This window comes from Triticum aestivum, chromosome 4A, assembly GCF_018294505.1.
Source record: "Triticum aestivum cultivar Chinese Spring chromosome 4A, IWGSC CS RefSeq v2.1, whole genome shotgun sequence".
Classification (NCBI taxonomy): domain Eukaryota; kingdom Viridiplantae; phylum Streptophyta; class Magnoliopsida; order Poales; family Poaceae; genus Triticum; species Triticum aestivum.
Genome location: NC_057803.1, coordinates 612,982,760 through 613,008,480, shown reverse-complemented (window position 1 = coordinate 613,008,480; position 25,721 = coordinate 612,982,760). Strand labels below are relative to the sequence as shown.

The 25,721-nt window shown below is 46.3% G+C and overlaps 1 protein-coding gene across 1 annotated transcript in view; it reads right to left on the bottom strand.

Annotated features, from left to right (window-relative positions):
- LOC123084063 (probable peptide/nitrate transporter At3g43790) overlaps window positions 1–25,721 on the bottom strand; it is a 47,012-nt gene that overhangs the window by 15,383 nt on the left and 5,908 nt on the right. Inside the window, exon 2 of the mRNA XM_044505859.1 lies at window positions 14,777–14,948. Within this exon, the coding sequence (XP_044361794.1) occupies window positions 14,777–14,948 (172 nt within the window). The remainder of the gene's footprint in view (window positions 1–14,776; window positions 14,949–25,721) is intronic.

The following is a 25,721-nucleotide window of genomic DNA, read 5'->3' as shown; positions in this document are numbered from 1 at the left end:
CCGTCGGTGTCGGACACTACATCCACGTCCCACAAGTGACGTAGGCTTCGACGCCCACGTCACTTGTGGGACATGGATGTAGTGTCTGACACCGACGGCCACATGTATCTCACACCCACGATACTTGCTATTTAGGGTTTCCTCTACCGCTCGGTGACCCTCGACGACCCTCATTCCCGATAAAAAAAGAGGAAGAAGAAGAAAAAAATAGTAGAAGAAAGAATAGAGGAGTCACCCCAAACCCTAGAGAAGCAGCGTCGAGGCCACTAATTAATATTAGTTCTACGTTTGCCACTAATATATCCATCTGTCATGTTTGAATAATAACTGCCATGTTGTCAATATTTGTAGAAACTATGGACACCGCCCGAGACGAAGTACAAGAAGAGTTGTTGGGGGACATAATCGCACGAGGAAGTGATGTCATCTGCTCGTTGTTTCTCAACGACACCGACGGTCTGGAAGCAGCTGGCTATGATTATGACAGCTCCGGTGACCGTATGCCGGTGCAAGAGGGAGACCGTGAGGACGGCTCCGGTGACCCAATGCCGGTGCAAGAAGGAGACCGTGATGACGTCTCCGGTGACCGAACCGAGTCCGACCAGGTATATATATTGGTTAAGCTTCTGCTGACTAGCTAATTGATGCATTCATTGTTTTGGTATGTACACATATTAATTAAGTCTTTGTTCTTTTTTCTAGCCCTCCGGATCGAGCACAACTTCGGTAAAGAGACGAGGCCCGAAGAAAAAGTTGAGCTCGGATGAAAAGTTTGAGATCATAGCAATCGCGCCCGACGGCCAACCAATTGAACCCCTCCGGACAAAGAGCGCATTTGTTACTCAGTGCGGGGTTTTGGTTAGGGACGAGATCCCGATCAGCATCCAGCAATGGTTAAAGCCGGCTACAGAAGACCCTGAGGTGTCTTATGTCAATGATATGCAGAAAAATGATCTTTGGACTGGGCTGAAGTCAAATTTCACCCTACCGCCAGAGGATGATCCGGAGAAGCCAGTTAAAGAGCAATTAATCAAGTCTTTTGCTCTTAAGAGGATGGCAGAACTATTCAGGAGGTGGAAGAAAGAGCTGAATAAGTTTGTTGAAAATAAAGAGACACCAGAATTCAAGGGCAGGTATGAGAATATCAGAGATCACTGGCCCGCATTTGTGGCTCACAAGACATCGGAAAAGAGTAAGAAGATGTCGGCGACAAACAAGCAAAATGCTGCGAAGAAGAAGCATCACCATCGCACGGGGTCAGGTGGCTACCTCGTAGCCCAGCCTAAGTGGGCCAAGATTGAGAATGATCTAGTTGATAAAGGGATCGAACCAGAGACAATTAACTGGCCAGACCACTGTCGGACTTGGTTCTTCGGGGCTGGCGGAACCTTGGACCCTGTATCAGGGAAGTGCATTTGGATGGACGAGCAAATGGAAATACCAGTTGACGGTGTCCTGGACTAGGGGGTACTCAACACATCATCTCCCGATCTGATAGATTGGGCCGAGGACCCCCGTGGCCGTATACTCATGGGCCAGTTCGGACAACTGCCGCATACAAGGAAGATTCCACAAGACTTGGCGATCAAGACAAGGACTTCTCCCCACCGGCGTATTCGGCTAGGACTCTTGTTAACCTAGGCCTCTGGTGCATTATATAAACCAGGGCCAGGCTAGTCGATAGAACATAGACATACAATCATACCATAGGCTAGCTTCTAGGGTTTAGCCTCCTTGATCTCGTGGTAGATCAACTCTTATACTACCCATATCATCAATATTAATCAAGTAGGACGTAGGGTTTTACCTCCATCAAGAGGGCCCGAACCTGGGTAAAACATCGTGTCCCCTGCCTCCTGTTACCATCGATCCTAGACGCATAGTTCGGGACCCCCTACTCGAGATCCGCCGGTTTTGACACCGACATTGGTGCTTTCATTGAGAGTTCCGCTGTGTGATCGACAAAAGGATCGATGGCTGCAGATCAACTGCGACTTCGGCATCTTTGTCACCAGCTCGACTGGTCACCTTGGTTCGACCAAGAACTGTGCCCCGTGTTCGGATCACCATGTTCGGATGAGGGCCTTCATCAAACATCAACTCCGATCTCTATCAAGATCACAGAGGAATCATCCATGGAGCTCGGGGGCTCAACGTCAGCATTGCCCTCAAGCGACCGTGCTGTTTTTCTGGACAGCGAACTCGTATCTGCCGCCACCACCTCCTCGACTATCGCTTTGACGATCGCTTTGGTGGAATTGTGCGGAATTGAGTCTACAACAATCCTGGAAAATTTCGTCGAGTTTCGATGGAGGAATCTCTGGCAATTCACGATATACCGGAGCCCTGTCAAATCTGGACGGGAATCTGGATGAGTTTAGGGCGTGGTGTCCAGCTTCTAGCTCGGACGAACTTTGCAAGATCCAACCGTTGATCGGCTGAGGAATTCCTATATCTACCACCTCTCAAAATTTCAGCTCGACCCGACCGTCCAAACTCCAAGAACCTTCCGATTAGTGCATCACTTTCCGGATCTGTTTTCTGCGCGAAAACGAATCCAACCAGAGTTCATCTTTTTTATGAACAGGATTTCTACATCCCCTTTGAAGGAAGTTTTGTATGGGGTATTGTATTTTCTTCCCGAACACATCCCACTAATTTTAAGATCTTTTGAACATGATCTTCAACATCATGCTGGTGTCAAACCAGTCCGGCAATATTACTCCACGGCTGCCGACCTGCGCTAGACATGTCGTCACTTTAGCCGAGCTCAACTTCTTTGGATCATCATCTCAACAAGCCGAACAAGAGTCCGGCATCGCGAAGGATAAATCATCATCAACATCGCTGCCCCACGGATTTCACGGAGCGGGCATACCGGCATCGCCGCACGGTCGCTTCATCAAGCCGGCATCGACCATGTCACGACCTACATCGATAGGGCCGCACTATTGCTTCTTCAAGCTGGTGTCCATCATGCCGACCTACTTCGACTCATCGGCTGACGTCGAGGCTTCGACATCTCGGCTGGACTGGGGGCTTCGCCATCTCTTCATCAACCTACTCCGGACACTTCGGCGTCACTAGCCGACCAGCTCCATCACGTTAGCTGGGCCGAGGGCTTTGCCTCGGCGAGTCAACCTTTACCAGCATTGCCATGCCGTCGTTTTATCGCCCATCAGGCAATGGGTGTGCAGAGCGAGTCCCAATTTTGGGAATCACCTTCCTTCGGATTGCTACAACAAATAAACCAGTTGCTATTAATCCCAGTAGTTTTTGCTTGTTTGGGTTCATTTTTCCCAAGGAATTATTACTCTGGTTTGTCCATGATATGTACACAGGTCTATTAAATGGTGACCGCATTAATGACGGTCGCATGGTGGTTCGATCAGTTTCCGTACATTGTCCGGTGAACGCCGCATCCGAAGCTCGGACCAACCTGTGAATCCAGGCTTTGCCACGCCTTTACTACATCACGCCGACGCCCTGCATCGACATTGACTTCGGCGCCAGGCCATATTTCTTCTATTCCTCACTTTGCATAAATTATTTATTATGCAACACATTTTTTTAATTATCATTATTACTATTATCTCCGGTTTGCACTATTTTTTGTGCACAGGAAAATGATCTGGGGACTTCAGCGTCACTCTGCCGGTCTGCATTGACTGTGCTATGTCACCACTTCGGCGTGTCGAGCTCTCCGCTCCGCCACCTCAGGACCAGCTTGGGGGATGGAACCTTGCCCCGCATCAAGCTCGGACCGCGTCATCAATATCGAACACATTAACCAGCTAAGTCGCTTTCATGCTCAAAGCTTTAATTTCTAACTTGTGTTTGGTTCGACCAAGCATTATACTTTTTTGGAAAAAAAATTGCTTGTAAAAAATTTCCTTGTCCAAACTTTGTTTGTGACACACAAATTCAAGGACCCAATTCACTTGGGGTCTTCATTTATGAAGCTTTTCCTCTTGCATATGATTATACTTGTATGGCTTCGTTCCTTGTTCGTGTATTATGCCACAATATGCACCATATTGACTTAAGCGATTTGCAAGCTGGTTTGCCTCGCTCCTGTGTTTACCCCTACGTTCCCGATTGTTCGGCTAGGGAGTAAAGGGAGCACCTCTGTGATTGTCACGATCGGGTCAACCGAGCCGGACCTCAGACTGGGTGAAGCCGAAAGCTAGCGCTCTTATAGTTTTCAATGATGGTCGGCACACAACGGAACTCATGAGTACAAAAAATCTATTGCACAAGTCTCATAATAACAATGAGCACCGAAGAAAGGTATTGGTGGGGGTACTATTTTCTTCGAAGATGCTTCTTACACTTCACGGTAATATAGCATAAGTTCTCTGAGCGCGCTTTGTCTGTTACAGCCTTATGGCCTGATTGCCTGGTTATTGGAAACACCGTCGATATTCTCGACCGATGGAGTACATAACACTTTTCGGTCCTTGACCGAAGAGGGAGAAGCTGACGGTCGGTTAAGACACGTTTAAAGTTCGGTTGAACATAGATATGATATAAGTACTTCGGTACATGGAATCATTCTTTTACTCAAGTCACTTGGGGGCTCTTAAGTTTATTTGAGCCGTTTTATAATAAGTGTTCTTCTTCTTAGTCGTTGCAAAGTTTTATTATCATTATTTATCACTCCTTTTTTCGACACGAGTGTGCGGTCACTAGCTGGGGAGCCTAATTTCTCTCTCAAAGCTGCTAGAGTTTAGTTTACTAAACTGGCCTGATGAGAAGTACACCGCCCTCGGGATAGGAGGTTGAAGCCGTAGGCTGACCCGCTCGAAGTCTTGAGATAGGATGTATCATGTTAAAGCACGACAGAAGCACTTCTTTTTTGTAAGACCAATTTTCGGATTGGCACCGAACACTTGATCTTGTTCGGACGTCATGTTTTTACTGGCGTTTCTTGGTTTTCCAAGCTTTTTGGCACTTTTAAACTATTTGTGCTTTTCCAGCATTAGTCTCGCAGTGCAACGCCGGACACCTTTAGGGATTCGGCAAAAACATTCTCAGATATTGCTATATATGCATCGGTTTCGAATTGTGTCTTCGGTCAATAGTTGGGTTGCCCAGCTCCTGGCTTTCCTCCTACGTTCCGCTTTGTTCGGCTAGGTGTGCAAAGGGAGAACCACTGCGATTGTGCTTCCAGCTCGCATGGTCAAGCACCTCAGTGGAGAAAGCCGAAAACTGACTGTCACAATAAGTGTAAACTGGTCAGCGATCCGATGACTGTGTTAAATAACGGGCCATTCATAACAATGGCCGAAGTGTTTACGGCTTGACCTCGACTGTCGCCGAACACTACCGGGGGCTATTAACTGGCCTTCCAAACTAAATCCTCGATATTTTGCTCTTACATTGGAGCTGAGGTTTCATGATCATGCTTAGCATGACAACCCAAAGAAAGGAACCGATAGCGGGATTATTTTCTTTGGAAGACATTTATTACATTAAACAGTAATATAATATATCTCTCTGCGTACCTTTGTTTATAAAACCGTATGGCCAGATTGCCTTGTTTGTCGTAAATCTTTGCCCTCATAAAGGCTTTATAAAGTAGGACAAACACTCCTCGGCTATTGGCCGAGGAGGTGGAAGCCGATGGTCGGTCAACAAAGTTTTGTACAATGCGGATCCAAGCATTAATGATGTAAAGTACTTGGATACATAGAGTCATTACACATAATTTGTGATTTTACTATGGATATCAATCCTTAATTCGGCCACCCGTGCCCGCATTAAGGCTCGGGGGCTACTGGGCTTCGGGCTTATTATTTACAAATATTAAAGGGGCACATCGATCCCTCGATCTGGTGTTGCCACCTGACCAGTGTCTCGGGGGCTACTGCATTGCCTGTTCAATGCAGAAAATTTAAGTGCAATACAGTTGCCGAGGAGATTTTGATCCTCAGGTTGGTCGGCCGCACCCAACCTGAGTCTCGAGGACTAAGCACGCCGCTTTTTGTGTCCCGAAGTATTCTACCGAGCTAGGACTTGATCCTCAGGCCGATTTTGCAAATCAACCTGAGTCTCAGCGGCTACTGGGACCAGCGGTCTTACATCATCCTTCAGGTGCATCTCGGGTTTTAGACCGATACACACCTTGAGGGCTACTGGCCATATATCTCGGCAGAGAATAAATTGCAATAATAAAAAATATTGACAAAAATCCGGCCCACAGTCGGGGTGGTGCACCACCTCGGAAGCAGTCCGGCATAAAGCTCGGGCGCTAGTGGCTGGCTCCATAGAGGGCATTTCCGGCATTAAGCTCGGCTAAACTCCTTCAACTTTTTTGGACCAAGATGATCTATGACATCTTGGATATAGTCCGGCGTTGGAGCTTGGACACAGTCCGGCGTTGGAGCTCGGATACATTCCGGCGTTGGAGCTCAGAAAGCAGTCCGGCGTTGGTGCTCGGCTGCAAAAGATACCTCTAATGTAGTCCAGCGTTAGAGCTCGGACGCAAGAGGACGCTGCCGCCCGGGAACAATTTCAAACCCGAGGTGTGGCATAAAAATAACAAGGCATTGATAAAGGCCGGAAACTTAAAGGGGCTCCTCGGATACCCGATGTATAAACTTGTCGAATTCATTTCGGTGATCCTCAAGATCGAAGATGAGAAGATTTGTTGAACCAGTTTTCAAGACCGACGACCGAAGATGAAGAACAGTTCGGAAGAATCGAGGAGCATCCCTAACTTGAAGACTGGTTCAGGGGGCTACTGACGGTGTCCTGGACTAGGGGGTACTCAACACGTCATCTCCCGATCTGATAGATTGGGCCGAGGACCCCCGTGGCCGTATACTCATGGGCCAGTTCGGACAACTGCCGCATACAAGGAAGATTCCACAAGACTTGGTGATCAAGACAAGGACTTCTCCCCACCGGCGTATTCGGCTAGGACTCTTGTTAACCTAGGCCTCTGGTGCATTATATAAACCAGGGCCAGGCTAGTCAATAGAACATAGACATACAATCATACCATAGGCTAGCTTCTAGGGTTTAGCCTCCTTGATCTCGTGGTAGATCAACTCTTGTACTACCCATATCATCAATATTAATCAAGCAGGACGTAGGGTTTTACCTCCATCAAGAGGGCCCGAACCTCGGTAAAACATCGTGTCCCCTACCTCATGTTACCATCGATCCTAGACGCATAGTTCGGGACCCCCTACCCGAGATCCGCCGGTTTTGACACCGACACCAGTCAAGAGGCTTAAGCACTATATTGAAGCAGCGCAGCAAGGGACGTTCTTTCCAGACAGAGAGAACGACGAGCTCACAATGGCCCTCGGGAATCCTGAGCACCCTGGACGGACACGAGGCACGCCAAGCTCCATTTCGTGGAAGGTTAGGTTTCCGGACGCAGGCGGTTACAAAAGCCACGAGAGGAGGAAAAAAGTGCAGCAGACCCAAATGCAGGCGCTGCAAGCAAGGGTACAAGCGATAGATGAACAAGAAGCAAATCGCAGCAAACGAACTGCCGAAGCTTCCCCTGAAGCTACCCCGCCATCTCAGCGGAGAAGCAGCGTGGCTTCCACCGAGCTGCTTCAGCCGGAGCATGCCTTGACGGCTCCTGCCAGCTATCCCGTGGATGCTATCACGGAGTCTCAAAATTGCCACCTTATAACGCAATGGATGAATTTGAAGGTCAAGGCGGCTGTTGGCTCTGTTTATCCTACTGAACCTGGTGCAACTTTTCACTGCTGGCCGATTCCAAAAGGATATGCTAGGGTGATGGTGGATGAAATAACAGAGGGATTTGAGGACCTCCAGCTTGACCACCCTACCGGTGAAGGGGAGACTAGGCTGGATTCTGCTCTGAAGACTCCATGCCTATGGCGGAAGGAGCTCATCAACCTTCTGAACTGGATGCCTCCGCCTCCTCCTCCTCCTCCGGTAAGTCAGGGCACTCCGCCTCCTCCACCGCCTCCTCCTCCGGCGAGTGACAATCAGGGCACTCGACCGGCTCCTTCTCCGACGCGTGGCGGCACTCCGCCTCCTTCTCCGGCGCGTGGCGGCACTCCGCCTCCTTCTCCGCCTGCGCCGGCGCGCCCGAGCAGCCAGCCTCCTCCTTCTCCGCCTCATCAGCAAGGGCGGAAGAGACTTGCCGCCGCTCCGGCTGCTCCGGCGCGTCATAGTCCTTCTCCTCCGCCTCGTAAGCAAGTAAAGAAGACAACTGCTCCGTCTACTCTGCCGGCGTCTAGCAGTACAGCCAGAGGTGGGAGGACATACAGATTCGGTCCTTCTCTGAAGACTCCACAGAAGTTACCATACGAGAGGACCCCGGAGGAGAATGCCGAGATTGCGCGAGAAGAAGTGAGGAACTTCTTTGAAGGGGTGAAAGCAAAGAAACATCCACCTCCGGAGGAGAAGGTAGATCCGGTGAAAGTGAAGCGCACTCTGGCTGCCCTGACAAAACCACCCAAGTCTCCGCCGAAAGGAAACTATGAGCGCATTATTGGAAAGAAATTTGTCGAAGTGGAGCGGTCGGGAAGTACTGTCAGTGATCAAAGGTTGAAAGAACGACGAGCTGGGAAATAAATTGCACAGCTCGGCGAACAAGTGAAGCAATCGTGCCCCCCGCTCAAGGTGCCTAGTGACATCGTCGCTAATGATCCGAGGATGGTGCCCGGTTATAGCAATCTTGGAGATTACCTGCCCGACAATGTACATTATGATTTCATGGAGGTGCAGATACAAAGATACGAGTACGGGAAGCCTCTCGTCAAAGATGAAAGATCTCTATCAGCGATGATGCGAAGATTGCATGATTGGTACTTGAAAATCTGCAGAGAGTCTGGGGGGAGGAGTACTTTGTATGTGAGAGTTAAAAAGGAGCATGACCTCGTTGGAATTGATCTGTTGCCTGTTCCATTTGAGGAGTTCTTTCAGTTTTTCAATCAATTGGCCCTCGATAAAGCAACGGTCACCTGCTACTGTCTGTAAGTAGTACTACTTCTGTCATTAAGTCTCTCTATATAGCTCAACTCTTTCATTGCATGTATTTATAATTATCCTCACTATATTATGCAGATGGAAGATTGCCGAATTGAAGAAAAGACAAGTCGGTGATATTGGGTTCATTAACACATATCTCATAGATGAAACTGAGGTTAAATTTCATCCCGCAGATACCGAGGCCAACTTGCTACGATCGTTGGTAATAAATGAAAACAAAGATATAATACTCTTTCCTTACAACTTTAAGTGAGTGTTACTGTCTTGTGCGTATGCGGTTTCCCTTATATGTTAGTCAAGGTTATAGTAACGTAATTGATGAGTTATGCATGTGTGTGCAGTTTCCACTATATTCTCCTAGAGATTAAGCTTGAGCAGGGACTAGTAACCGTCTTAGACTCAAGACGAAAAGATCCCCAGGACTATGCGGACATGACTCAAATGCTCGAGAAGTAAGTTAAATCGATCATTATCCACCACATCAGCAACTTTGTTCATTTCCTGATATATCAAGTAATTGTTTTCTTTGTCTAGCAGGGTTTGGAAAAAATTCACCAAAAAAGCTCCGGGACTCCCGAAGAAGCTGCAATTTAGACACCCGAAAGTAAGTACTATAGTAGCATGTTCCGCGCGTCTCCTATTGATTCAAGCATTAGTTTCATCAATACCATTTGGCATTTTTGCTTATCAGTTTGATTGACCTCTATTTCTTGTAAAGTGGTTGTGGCAGGAACAAGGGAATAATTTCTGTGGATACTATATTTGCGAGTCCATCCGCCACACGACCTGTGAGCGGGGCTACACTGACGAACAATATGAAGTGCGTAAATAACAACATTCACAATTTTATTTTATTACCATCATTTGTGTTGAGTTTCATTCATTCATATATATATATATATATATATATATATATATATATATATATATATATATATATATATTGACCCCCTTCTTCAAATTAGATGTTTCGGAAGCGGGATGAACTCCTAGCACCAGCTCGCATGCGAGCACTTCAAGAGAAATTGGCGGCATTCTTTCTTGACCACGTGATCGCTGAAGACGGAGAATACTATGTGGACCATGAGTTCGTATGTTAGGAGATTATATTTGTAAGAGATAATTATTGTATATATGTAGCCGGTAGTGTCGGATAGATATACGAGAACTTGTTGTTCGACCAATCTCTCGAAGAAGGAGAGGTGGTCGATATCACTTCTCTCTGTATGCATATATGTTCATGACGATCTTCTGTTTCCTTCGTTTGCTTACTAGCTAGCTAGCGTGTCTAGTCCTCTCTATACGTATGTATAGTACGTAGCGTCCACCAAGCACGGACATAAGAGAAGACACTTCTCTTTATTAATTATAGCTAGCTAACACAATATATGAAATAGCTAAATTAACCCCCCAAAACCCCCAAACCCTCCCCCCGCTTCAAAAAAAACAAAAATCCCACCCACAGAAATGCTGACGCGTGGATGCCTATTGGTCCCGGTTGGTGCCACCAACCGGGACCAAAGGCCCTTCTGCCTGGGCTCTTTGCACAGGCCACGTGGAGGCCCATCTGTCCCGGTTCTGGATTGAACCGGGACTAAAGGGACAGGGCATTAGTACCGACCCTTTAGTCCCGGTTCAGGAACCGGGACAAAAGGCCCTTACAAACCGGGACAACAGGTCTTTTTTTTACCAGTGAATGACCCTAACTGGTAGTGAAGTGCGTGAGAAGTTGCCTGGGCATCAGTGTTGTATCTTTTGTATTGTGGGGCTCCACTAGGTGGCCGGAATTGGGACACCATGCTCATGTTGGCCGGATTGTAGGTGGCTGACATGGCTACAACTGGACCCTTTTTTCCACAATATTAGCCTGCATTTGCGTCTTGCGTTGATGCATGATTGATTTGCCATGCACATACGCTCGAGGGGCTGCTCTAAGATGCTATATGTATGTATGCGTCTATGGGTGCTGGCGATGTTGTATGAGACCAAGCACCCATAGCCTTGCCGCGTGTGCGCCGCTCCTCGCAATGCTACCGCTCTCTAACAATGCCAGCTTGTGCCGCTCCTCGCCATGCTAATTCTTCCCGCTCCATCTCTATCGTCATCAACACCATACTCGTGAACCATTTGGAGCAGCACACTGATGAGCCACTAATTTTCATCATGTGTCGCTCCGCGTGTATGTCACTTCCGCCTGGCTGTCCAAGGTCATCATGATGTGTTTTAGAACATTATATTGTGTGTTCTACCTATAGTTCAATATGGATGGTTTTGGAGACATGCGTGTGACGTCTTTGTAGTAGAGTCGTCCTTGTTAGATGGTCTTCAACCGTTGCTCATGCTTTCTCGGCTTACATGTCTATGTGTGTGGACATGACTGCTTCTTATACCAATGTATATTTGCTGAACATGCAAAAAAAAACTATAAAATTCACTATTGCTGAATAACCGATACAGCCCAAGCGGCATGACAAAGGCATGCCTACCGATCGAGACCGACCAGAGCCAACATAGTACATCGCCTGCTACATGGGAAACATGTACAACTAGGCCAACCACAGGCACGTCTGTCATGCTATTTCCGCTCGTGGAGTAGTTGCTATATAAGAAAGAAGAGATAATATCACACGTGATGCTTAAACTTTTTTTTTATTTTAGAACGAAGGCTCGCGAAGAGCCCGGCTTTGAATTAACAAAGCCATCAACCGACCAGGAAATACAAACACACACAAACTCCACGACCAAACGATACAAGGGGACACTCTAGGAGGATTACAACTCAACGGGTCGCACAAGCTCAAAAAGAATACAAGAAAACAAAGCTCGAAGCTTGTCCTAGCCAAAGACTACAGCTAAACAGCCATCTAGGGGTGAGGCACACACGAGCACGACGAGGACCTGCTTGCAACAGAGTGTGGCAAGTGAGCCCGACCAACGCCCAAGTAGAAAGACATCGCACATCCGCCGTCTCTCTCGCCGCAGAGGGACCCTTCCCTCTCGCCATGGCTCGCAAGGCGCCGTACCCGGCGGACTTGAGAGACGCTCACCCTAGAGCAGGGGACGTGCCAGCTTCGGGACCTGGAGCAGCCGCAGCACACCACCACTTGAACATTCGAGCACTCCGCGACTGCCGCATCGCCACAACCTAGAACGCCGTAGAGCTGCAGGAAAACCACCAGGTGCAGCTACAGGCAGCATAGGCATCAAGTAAACCGGCAGGCCAACGAGGAGAACCTCGTGACACCGCCATCACCGGACCACCCAAGCTCCGACCTTGAACCCCTCACCTGAGCGCAACCCTCCCCAGGCGACGCCCCCAAGGAAGACACGACGCACAGCGCGCCGTCGCCGCCCAATCCAAGCCGGATTTTGGGATTTCACCCGGGAGGAGGAACAGGGGTGGAAAGGGGAAGGACCTCTGTAGCACCTCCAAGGAGGAGACGGCGTCGGGGACGTCGATGCTGCCAGGCCGGCCAAGTCGGCCAACGGTTTCCCGCGGCCCAAAACCAGACCACCGAACACCCACCCACATCATACCGGCGCTCGGTAGGAGGCTGGCAAGAAGCGGCGGGGACGAGGGAGACAGGGGAAAGGAGCCACCCTCAGATTTGTCGAGAAGGGGAAGACCTCCGCGCCACCGCCGCCACCCGTCGTCGTCTCACCACCCGCGTGGTCGAGGCCGCTGGCCAGAGCACCCCGCGAACGACGCCGGCCGAAAGGCGCCGCCGCCTCGCCAAGAAGGGCCGCCGCCCCAGATCCGAGGTCCTCCTTGAGGAAAGGAGCGGCCGAGGCCTCACCGCCACCATCACAGGCGGCCGCGCGAGCGGATCCGGCGGCTTTCTCAGGTGGCGGCGAGGGAGGGAGGGTGAGGGGGCGGCGGCGCGACGGGGAAACCCTAGTCGCCGCCTGAGTCGCCCGAAGCTGCCACACCAATGTTCACTTTAGTGTATAAACTTGAAAAAATACGCTGAATTGGTTCTAGAACTCGGCACGAACGTGCAAATACGGTGCTAATCCAATTCGCAAATGTATAATGTGCTCACGTGGGACCGTATTTTGACTAGCATTAATGTACATCTCCATGACCAGTGGGCCTCATATGTCAGAATAAAGGAAATTAAACGATAAAAAACAGTCCCTGCCTGGATTCAAACTTACGAAGTCAAGGTAGCTAATGCCGACCCGTACCAATACACCATTCATGTTTTCTTGTCAACTAAAGATAATGATAGTGTATATTTTTTTAGGAGGAAAAGTAAAAGTAATGATAGTCTATATTATAAACCAACACACTCGTGTGGTTTACATGGGTTGCTGTCTATGCGGCCCATGTTGCACTTGATAGCTTTTTTTAGTATCTGTACTAAGTGCGTAAATTATAATGATAGTAATAAAAATAACATTCAAACATTCGTGTGTTATAAATATTATACATACAAAAGATAACTTATTTAGCAAAATGTTCGAGTAATTTTAAAAGTATTGACGTCTTATTTTTGAATATATATATATATAATAGTATTTCTGATTATAAAAAAATGTTTGTATAATTTATAGTACTACGAATATTTCCAAATTATAACTAATTATTATTATTATTATTATTATTATTATTGAATATTTGTATAATTATATGCACATTGTTAGAATTCATGAATTTGTTGTTTAAGTATTTTGTGTGATTTAAAAATATCCATTATTATTTAGTATTTAAACTTTCTATAAATATAGACTTGTGGCTATACTTAAGTTATATAGGAATTAAGAATATATGCCACGCATGAAAGTTTTCACAAGTGAATATTAATAAACATGTTTGTATCCATCATTTTGTACAATTTAAATATAAGCTACGAGGTATAATTTTTGTACATTTACTAAGTAGGTAATAGTTTTTTATTTACTAAATGTTTCAGTATAATCTGCATGTTAATAAGTAAATATTTTTTAAATTACATGAAATATTTTTAAATAAGTCATTTTATTTGTACGTATAATATTTATAACACATAAATACTAAAAAATTATTTAATGTGATATTAGTTTACAAACCTTTTACAAATTTCTAAAAAAATACATAACATGTGTGAAATGGGCCGGGGTGCACTGACTGCATCCCATTTAAAAGCAACGAACGTGTTCCTACACAAGACACTAATGAAGTTTATCGTTACTGGTCATGCAAAAGCGTATAGCAGAGTGGCTCAGGCAGACATTTGCTAGCAAGGCATCTGTTGAAAGTGAGTCTCATGCCACATGTGCATGCTAGTCAAAATACGGCGCCACATCAGCATATTATACGTCTGCGGGTTGTATTAGCACCTTATTTGCATGCTTGTGCCAAGTTCTAGAACCAGTTCGGTGTATTTTTCAGATTCATGCATGCGCTAAAGTGAACATTGGTGGCAAGTTTAAGCACCCACTGGTGATATTACCTCAAGAAAGAAACTTTTAGAACCTGTCAATAAGGATTTTCATGACCCAGCCTATAGATTAATTTATTTATTTTGAAAACACGGTAAAAATGCAGACGCTTATACACACACAAGAACTGAAGAGGTTTCTACCGTGGAAAAAGAGGCAGTGAACTAAACGGTAAGAACTACTCGACATGCAGGTTTAAAGTGCGAGGCGTAGTAGTTTTTGGTTTGTGCCCCATCAAGGAAGAAGAAGAGGCAATGAACTCTACAGCAGGTGACTTCACCAGCAGGTCATCTTAATGGAGTAGCATATGATCCTTTCAAAGAAAAGAAAAAGGAAAACGAAACCAAGAGACAGAGGACTCACTCACCGGCGCAGAGGCAGACGACCCAGACGTAGAAGAAGTTGAGGTAGGGGACGCCGGTGTTGGCCTTGTTGATCTGGTCCAGGCTGCACCCGGGGCACCCCTCCTTGCACACCCTCCTCCCCTTCTCCAGCAACGGAGCAGCCGCCGCCGCCATTGCCTCCGTTGGTTGTACTCGCTGAGCAGCAGAATGGCGTTGTCGTCCGACAGGTGAACAGGAAGGGAATGGCGCTGTCAGATCGGATCTGCTCTGCTCAGCTCGCTCTCGGTCAGTCCGTCCGACAAGTGTTGGAAATATGAGCAAATTACTACGCGATTTTATCCAAATAAACAAAAGATAAATCATGACCACAGCAGCAGCAGCAGAGATTAAATTAATCATGCGAACTAGCATAGTAGATGAACATATCACATCTAGGGCACATACTAGAAGCATGAATTCTACCACGATCTCGAACAGGAAGAATAGAATCACATACGGTGCAGCGGGTGCAGCACCGCCGGCGTTGACGTTGTCGCCCATGTCGTCGAGGACGAGGTAGCCGAGGTCGGGGAAGAAGTCGTCGTTCGCGAAGTCGTCGCTGCCAGCAGTCGCGCGAGTGCGCTCCCCAAAAACCTGATCGCCCCTCTCCCGTACAGGATCACGAGAGGCGGGGTTCCGGAGGTCTGCTGTCCCTTCTCGCGGTGCATGCCGGAAGGAGGGATGGAGAAGACTTGCTTGGCGGCGCAATGATCTGGAACGGTGGTGAGAAACCATACGAAGCGGCGGCGGCTAGGGTAGACGTCTGCCTGACTATATAGTGCGGGCCGGGTAGGTCGTGGGAGTAAACCCCACGTCCGAGTCGTCACGATCCAAAAGAATCGAAAACGGTTCGGTAATTAACGCGTCCGTTAATTATTAATTAATGACTCATTAATTTTCCCATGCAGCAAAAATATAGACAACGTGCATAGCTCTGTCCTCGGCTCGGCTCAATCCCGCAACCCGCGGGGCGTCGTGACGAGGCGTGGCGTGGCGTGGCGTGGCGTGGCGTGGCGTGGCGAGGCGAGCGAGGAGGAGGAGGAGCGCGCGTGTAGGTCTCCTCTTCTCATGCTCATACAAGTGGTAGAAGAGCTCACCTTATAAAGAGGTGCAACTCTCTCTCAACTTCCGGGGTGGGACTAAACTTTAGCCTCACTCACTCCACTCACATGTGTGCATGAGTGGGCCAAGAGAATTTCAGAATTTTAGTTGGGCTTTGGGCCAAAGGCCTACTAGCAAAATTCCAACAATCCCCCACAAAGTCTCATTGGCACATCTCATCATTTAGTTCCAAAACATTGTTTTATATATCGGTGCTTAGTGGAGACTGTGAAGTTGAACTTCCACTTAGAAATTTATGCTACACTAGATCACAACTTGAATAGTGGACTATGCCTTGAACTACAAGTTTTCTGTAAAACTAGTTTCACACAAATTCTTGACCGATACTGGGCTGCCGCAAGGCTTCCCCGCGGGTCGAGCGTATACGTCATACTCCAGGGCCTTTCATGAATTTATTAGAGAGCACCCGATTCTCACAGACTGCGACGTTAACAGTCAAATTCATATAGGTGTGTTCCTCAGAAGATGTTCTGCAGGACAACATCTCTGCTTACCCGAATAAGCCACTTGGAACACATTAAGATAAGTATCAACCTGCCATGCAGATCAGGAGAGTATTGCATCTTCACGGAGTGGGATAATTAATATAGGGATACTCTCCTCCCAGCTGACCAACAGCATGTCTCCCACTTCTACTTCACGGGATCTCCGATCACATAGTGTGGTTTACCACTATGGACAACTCATGCGGTGGGTCTCAAACCCATCTCCATCGATGCATTATCTATCACATTACGTGATAGACCCTTTGTGAAGGGATCTGCCAAGTTTTTCGACGTTTGGATATAATCCAACGTAATAACTCCGGAGTTCCTCAATTTTCTGACAGATTTTAGTCTCCTCTTCACATGCCTTGAGGACTTCATATTGTCCTTAGAACTGTTTATCTTGACGATCACAGTTTGATTATCACAGTTCATCAGGATAGGGGGTATTGGTTTTTCAACCATAGGTAAGTCCATCAAGAGTTCATGAAGCCACTCTGCTTCAACAGTGGCAGTGTCTAGTGCTGTGAGTTCTGCTTCCATAGTTGACCTTGTTAAGATGGTCTGCTTGCAAGACTTCGAGGAAACAGTGCCACCACCAAGTGAAAAAACATAACCATTTGTGGCCTTAATCTCATCAGCATCAGATATCCAGTTTAAGTCACTATAACCCTCCAGTACCCTTGGATACCCGGTGTAGTGAATTCCATAGCTCGCGGTGCCTTTCAAATAGCGCATAACTCTCTCAAGCGCATGCCAATGATCATCTCCCGGTTTTGACACAAACCGACTCAGCTTGCTCACAGCAAAAGAGATGTCAGGCCTCGTGGCACTCGCCAAATACATAAGCGAGCCAATAATCTGAGAATACCTCAGTTGATCTCTAGCAATCCGTCGATTCTTTCGAAGCAACACACTAGCATCATATGGAGTTGGAGAAGGCGTGCAGTCGCTATACCCAAAACGACTCAAGACCGTTTCCACATAATGAGACTGAAGCAGTGTGATCCCACCATTCTCATCTCTCAACAGCTTGATGTTTAAGATAACATCAGCTACTCCTAGATCCTTCATCTCAAAACAGCGAGATAAGAAATCCTTAACCTCCTTGATTAAATCAAGTTTGGTTCCAAATATCAATATATCGTCGACATACAGACAAAAAATAACTCCTTCGCCCCCACCATAGCGATAGTACACGCACTTGTCACCATCGTTTACTACAAAGCTGGCAGCAGTTAATGTTCTTTCGAACTTCTCATGCTACTCCTTAGGAGCTTGTTTAAGGCCATATAAAGACTTTAATAACTTGCACATCTTTCCTTCTTGACCAGGTACTACAAAACCATCTGGCTGATCCATGTAAATTTCCTCCTTCAACTCTCCATTGAGGAAAGCCGTCTTAACGTCCATTTGATGAACGAGAAGACCATGTGAGGCAGCCAGTGATAGTAGCACCCGAATTGTGGTCAGTCTAGCCACGGGTGAGTAAGTATCAAAGAAGTCTTCACCTTCTTTCTGGGTATAACCCTTGGCCACAAGCCGTGCCTTGTACTTTTCAATCGTACCATCAGGTCTAAGCTTCTTCTTGAACACCCACTTACATCCTACAGGTTTGCACCCATAAGGACGGTCAGTGATCTCCCAGGTACCGTTAGCTAAGATGGAATCCATCTCGCTACGTACAGCTTCCTTCCAGTAGTTAGCATCAGGAGATGCATAGGCTTCTGAAATAGTCATGGGTGTGTCATCCACGAGGTACACAATGAAATCATCACCAAAAGACTTTGCAGTCCTCTGTCTCTTACTCCTCATAGGAGTTCCATTGTTACCCTCAACAGGATTCTCAACGTGTTCCATCGCAATGGTGGGTTCAGGAATTACAGTGAATTCCTCACTAGATGGAGTAGGTATCTCCTGATTTGATGAACTCGACATATCCTTCATAGGAAATATGTCCTCAAAGAAAGTTGCATCATTTGATTCCATAATCGTACCAACATGCATGTCGGATACCTCAGATTTTATTATCAAAAATCTATAGCCGATGCTATGAAAAGCATAGCCTAGAAGAACACAATCCATGGTTTTTGGTCCAAGCTTGCGCTTCTTGGGAATTGGTATATTGACTTTCGCCAAACAACCCCAAGTACGTAGGTAAGAGAGTTTCAACCTTTTCCTTTCCCGTTCCTCAAATGGAGTCATGGTCTTATGCTTTGTGGGAACTCGGTTTAGGACATGACACGCAGTCATTAGCGCCTCCCCCCACCATTCCTTGGATAAACCCGAAGTGTCTAACATGGTGTTAACCATATCAGTTAGAGTTCGGTTCTTTCTTTCGGCTACCCCATTTGACTGGGGTGAGTAGGGAGGCGTCCTCTCATGGATTATATCATGTTCCGCACAAAACAGATCAAATTCATTGGAAAAATACTCTCCACCACGATTGGACCTAAGCCGTTTAATTTTTCGATCAAGTTGGTTCTCTGCCTCAGCTTTATAGTTTTTAAAGAAAGTCAAAGCCTCATCTTTTGATTTCAGAAGATACACATAACAATATCTAGTGGAGTCATCAATCAACGTCATGAAGTATCTCTTTCCACCTTTTGTCAACACGCCATTCATCTCACAAAGATCAGAATGTATAAGCTCAAGTGGCGCCAAGTCTCTTGCCTCTGCAGTCTTATGGGATTTGCGAGGTTGCTTAGCTTGCACACATACTTGGTACTTGGAGCCTTTGACAGTAGAGATTTTTGGAATTAAATTCATATTGGCTAACCGCGTCATGCAACCAAAGTTAATATGACAGAGTCGTGAATGCCAAATATCATACTCATTATTGTGGCAAACATTATTAATAACTTTAGTGCAAATATTTGACAAAGATAGGCGGAATAAGCCTCCACACTCATAGCCTTTTCCAACAAATTGTCCACACTTAGAGATTACAACTTTATTGGATTTGAAAACCAACTTAAAACCATCTCGACATAAATGGGAACCGCTAACGAGATTTTTATTGATGGACGGCACATGATGAACGTTCTTCAGACGCACAGTCTTCCCCGAAGTAAACTTTAGATCGACCGTACCAACACCTTGAACGATGGCATGTGACCCGTTCCCCATCAGCATGGGTGAAGTCCCTGTTGCCTGGTAAGAAGAAAACATGGAGGCGTCAGCACAAACATGTACATTGGCACCGGTGTCAATTAACCAATCAGGGGATTGAAATACTGAAAGGATGGTAGGAAAAATACCGTACCCTGATTCCTTCATATCAGTATCACCGATGACAACATTAGCAGACTTGCCGCTCTTCTCATGTTCGCGCTCCTCAAAGCGGTTAGGACACTTCGGAGCCCAGTGATTAGGATCACCGTAGACATGGCAAAGTCCCTTCCCCTTCTTATGAGAATTCTTCTTGAAGTTGGTAGAATGTGATGGCTTGTTCTTTGTATCAAACTTGCCTTTGCCCTGAGTTTTGTTCTTATTGTTTTTGAACTTGTTGGGCTGGGAGTTCTTCTTCTGTACCATGTGGGCACTAGAACCTCCCTCAGCAACTCGAGCACGTGTGTCCTTTTCTCTCGCCTTCTCTTCAACATCAAGAGTACCAATGAGATCTGCAACGGAAAACTCCTGTCTCTTGTGTTTCAGGGAAGTAGCAAAATTGTTTCACGAAGGTGGAAGCTTGGCAATGATGCCTCCGGCAACAAATTTGTCTGGCAACACACACTTGAAGTACTCAAGTTCTTTTGCGAGCGACTGTATCTCATGAGCCTGCTGTACAACAGGGCGCTCATCAGTCATCTTGTAGTCATAGAATTGCTCCATGACGTACAACTCGCTGCCGGCGTCCGAGGCACCAAACTTGGCCTCGAGCGCAGCCCACATGTCCTTGCCGTTGTCAAACGACATATACGAATCCACAATGGAGTCATCAAGAACACTCAGAAGAGCGCCTTTAAAGAGGGTATCGATCTTCTCAAAAGCTTTCAGCTGTGCTGGATTAAGATCGCCCTCAGGCTTGCCCTTGGTGGCATCATAGCAGCCTATGGTCTGAAACCAGTAGACTGCTCTCATGCGCCACCTCTTATATTGCGCCCCCTTAAAGGAAGGCGGCTTCAGATGCGCAGCAAAATCACTCAGAGTAAATTGCCTATAATCAGGTTTTTGGATTGTTGGAAATATGAGCAAATTACTATGAGATTTAATCCAAATAAACAAAAGATAAATCATGACCACAGCAGCAGAGATTAAAGTAATCATGCGAACTAGCATAGCAGATGAACATATCACATCTAGGGCACATACTAGAAGCATGAATTCTACCACGATCTCGAACAGGAAGGATAGAATCACATATGGTGCAGCGGGTGCAGCACCGCCGGCGTTGACGTTGTCGCCCATGTCGTCGAGGACGAGGTTGCCGAGGTCGGGGAAGAAGTCGTCGTTCGCGAAGTCGTCGCTGCCAGCAGTCGTGCGAGTGCGCTCCCCAAAAACCTGATCGCCCCTCTCCCGTACAGGATCACGAGAGGCGGGGTTCCGGAGGCCTGCTGTCCCTTCTCGCGGTGCACGCCGGAAGGAGGGATGGAGAAGACTTGCTTGACGGCGCAATGATCTGGAACGGTGGTGAGAAACCATACGAAGCGGCGGCGGCTAGGGTAGACGTCTGCTTGACTATATAGTGCGGGCTGGGTAGGTCGTGGGAGTAAACCCCACGTCCGAGTCGTCACGATCCAAAAGAATCGAAAAACGGTTCACGGCTCGGCTCAATCCCGCAACCCGCGTCGCGTCGCGTCGGGACGAGGCATGGCGAGGAGGAGGAGGAGCGCGCGTGTAGATCTCCTCTTCTCATGCTCATACAAGTGGTAGAAGAGCTCACCTTATAAAAAGGTGCAACTCTCTCTCAACTTCCGGGGTGGGACTAAACTTTAGCCTCACTCACTCCACTCACATGTGTGCATGAATGAGCCAAAAGAATTTCAAAATTTTAGTTGGGCTTTAGGCCAAAGGCCTACTAGCAAAATTCCAACAGCAAGTGCATCAGTAGAAAATAGCACAAGGTACTCGGCGACTAATCTAGTCCTGTGTTATAAGCGATCGACTCTGAATCCCGTCCGTCCATAATGCGTTTCGTATACTGAGTGAAAAGCGGTGCGTTGTATCATTTCCATGGCAGCGTGCACCGTTTGATTCTCCTACGCACGTGATAAAAGAATCTGGATCTAGCACTTATCTGTACCTAACGTTGTGTATACCCAGTCTGTGACTAGTGGGCCTCCCAATAGATCTGTTGGCCCCTCAAACAGGATAATGATGCTTCCAAGTGATTTGATCGACTTAACTCGCTCAACTGTTGTATTTTATTCCAATGCAGGAAGGTTGGCTTTTAGACTCCTTTTTCAACACAATCCAATCGCAAATTCTCACATATACGCACATACACTGAGCACCTCTCAAATATTAAGCTATCACAATATCTTAAGATTGATGAAGTCACCATATACGTCCCGCGATCGATGGGAATGTCTCCTCCCACTAAACGAACATCGCCGAAAAGGCTAAAACAATTCAAAAAAAATGCGAGCGCAAAGTTTAGGACATGAATCCTGATGGGCATACCCGCACACGAACCCAGCTAGACTAGGGATGCCAATTTTGCCCATGGATATGGGTACCGGCGGATACCTTGTCCGAAAACAATGGGCATGGGCACGACTTGAATTTCTTTTGTACCCATGGGTAAGGGTATCCATACCCACAAAATCTATGGATAGGGCATGGGTATTGAATAGCGTCCATGGATAACCCAATGGATACCCAAAAAATTTAATAAATCAAAATTATTCCAATGACATGTGAGGTAAGCATCTAACTCCTATGCCCAACCCTAAATCTTGTATTCGCTAAACTAGCCATAGGTCATAAGCTCGCAATCGCCTGCTCGACACTCCTCTCACGTCCTATGTAACTTCTTGAAACGATGAAATCTTGACTCATCGCCATCGAAGTCCTCTGAACTCTAGATCCAGTGACCCCCAATTCCAACTACTCATTCCCACTATGCCGGGCTTCCACCAACCGATGCTCATACTCCCTTGATGCCTCCAAGAAGCCACCCATCGGAGGAGGCTATGTTGATGCTATTATGCCCGCCCATATCAGTTGAATTTTAGACACATTTCTCTATTTTTTTCAAAATTTAAATGCTATATTGGTACCCAGTGGATACTCATTGGGTACAGGATACCCGATGGGTATGGGCATGGGCATGGGTATCAATTTATACCCATGGGTATTAAAGTGGGTGGGCATAGAATGTTTCTATGGATATGTGTTTGGGCAGAAGGAGGTTGTAACCGCCCATACTCTAGCTCGCAGCCAGACCAAGACCCACGTTCGATTCCAGGACCAGAGGTGTCACGTTGCCCATGTCATGACCTGAACCCGCTTGACCCGAACATCCAGCTTGCCTGGTAGTCAACATGGTCGGGCCACTAGCTCAAATGGGAGCAACAACCCTAGATTCCCAAACATTCACCATGAGCCTGATAAGTTATGCATGTGTAATACAAAAATGTTGGTCTACACCATGGTGCAGTCGCACCTACACTCGGTATTATACATCTCTGACAACCATTCATAACAGCATAAGGCTGGTCATAGTGGGGAGTATCATATACTACACTTTAGATATTTCTTATGTGTGATATCTAATAGTAAATTAGAGAAAGCTGCAAAGATATTTCTTATACCACAAACTTTAGATATATCTACCAGAATTTTTAAGCACACACACACACACATGCATTGTAGCCATGCAACACTAGTAGAAAAAGGGTCAAATATGAAGCACATTAGTACCAGTTTGAATTTGAGCCGCCATTAGTGCCGGTTCCAACGGCTAGGCGGGCGGGCATCATTAGTACCGGTTCGTGGGCAACCTTTAGTACCGGTTCATGCCACGAACCGGTACTAATGAGGCCAGTGCGGCTGTGGTCAGGCTGGGGCCCCCACAAAGACCTTTAGTACCGGTTCATGGCATGAACCGGTACTAGAGTTTCTTAGTAAGCCATGAACCGCTACTAGAGTTTCTTAGTAAGCTGATTTTTAGTCCCACCTCGCCAAGAGAGAGGCAGTATGAGCGGTTTATAAGCCGTGAGTGCAGAAACAATGACGAAGAGGCGCAATGCTCACCTGGACGTTGATTAGCTTCAAGCCTTTCGGAATAGCATAGATTGCACTGAGCTATGCGCAGTGCAGTCTACACTATTCCGAAAGGCTTGAAGCAAATTAACCAGCATTGCACCTCTTTTTTATTTTTAATAACTTATTTGAACTCTGGACTTCTTTTGTGTTCAGTATGCAGCATTCAAAGCGACGTCATCAATTTCCAACATTTCTGACATCATTTGTTGTTTTTCGGTCATTTACCTAATTGTTTAGAGAGCTAAATGACCGTGAAATTAAAAATCACTACAAAATAATTTGAAAATATTGAAACTTGGCATGGTATCATCATTTCACCCGCATAGCATGTGCGAAAGAGTAGAGAGAGTCACGGCAAAAACTGAACGCACTTCATGTACAAACTGGACAAACTCTTTCGGAGTATCAGGGTTTCAGACAAGAACTCATCTGTTACACGGGCACTTCAATGTTTTTTAAACTTATTTGAACTCCGGACTTCTTTTGTGTTCAGTATGCAGCATTCAAAGTGACATCATCAATTTCCAACATGTTCTGACATCATTTTTTATTTTTCGGTCATTTACCTAATTGTTTAGAGAGCTAAATGACCGTGAAATTAAAAATCACTACAAAATAAATTCTGAAAATGTTGAAACTTGGCATGGTATCATCATTTCACCCGCATAGCATGTACGAAAGAGTAGAGAGGGTCACGGCAAAAACTGGACGCATTTCGTGTACAAACTGGACAAACTCTTTCGGAGTATCAAGGTTTCGGACGAGAACTCATCTGTTACACGGGCACTTCAATGTTTTTTAAACTTATTTGAACTCCGGACTTCTTTTGTGTTCAGTATGCAGCATTCAAAGCGATGTCATCAATTTCTAACATGTTCTGACATCATTTGTTGTTTTTCGGTCATTTACCTAATTGTTTAGAGAGCTAAATGACCGTTAAATTGAAAATCACTACAAAATGAACTCTGAAATGTTGAAACTTGGCATGGTATCATCATTTCACCCGCATAGCATGTGCGAAAGAGTAGAAAGGGTCACGACAAAAACTGGATGCACTTCGTATACAAACTGGACAAACTCTTTCGGAGTATCAGGGTTTCGGACGAGAACTCATTTGTTACACGGACACTTCAATGTTTTTTAAACTTATTTGAACTCCGGACTTCTTTTGTGTTCAGTATGCAATATTCAAAGCGACGTTATTAATTTCCAACATGTTCTGACATGATTTGTTATTTTTCGGTCATTTACCTAATTGTTTAGAGAGCTAAATGACCGTGAAATTGAAAATCACTACAAAATGAACTTTGTAAATGTTGAAACTTGCAATGATATTATCATTTCGGAGTATCAGAGTAGAGAGGGTCACAAAAAAACTACTCAAAAATAAATAGAAGAAAATAAATAAAGCAGAAAAGAATAAAACTATACAAAAAAATTACTCAAAAATAAATAGAAGAAAATAAATAATGCAGAAAACAAAAAAACTATATAAAAAATTACTCAAAAATAAATAGAAGAAAATAAATAATGCAGAAAAGAAAAAACTATATAAAAAATTTGTTGGGGCGCTGCCCAGTGGGCCTGCCAGACCTAGGGTATGCAAATGCAGGCCCAGAAGGGCCAGCAGACTCACAGGGCAACGCGCCCTAGTTAGGCCCAGAAGACAGATATATAGAGAAGCTCGAAGGAGCAGCCGCGGCTAGGTTTATAAACCACTGCGGCTGCCCTTCGCTCGGCGAGGTGGGACTAAACATTGTGCACAGCCGGTGGCAGCGCACAACCATTAGTACCGGTTGGTGGCTCCAACCGGTACTAATGATTGGGCCTTTAGTACCGGTTCGTGGCACGAACCGGTACTAAAGGGGCCGTTTCCCGTCCCTTGGCTTGGCGAAAATTGGCCTTTAGTACCGGTTGGTGGCTCCAACTGGTACTAAAGACTCCTCCTATATATATGGCACTTACAAAAAAATCAGTTTCATCGACCACCACTTCTTCTCGATCCAACTTCTTCGCCGCGCCCGACGCCCATCGCGCGCCGCCCTCGCCGCTCGTCGTCGCCGTCACCGCCGTCGCCCGCGCCACCTGTCGTCGTCGTCGTCGCCGTCAC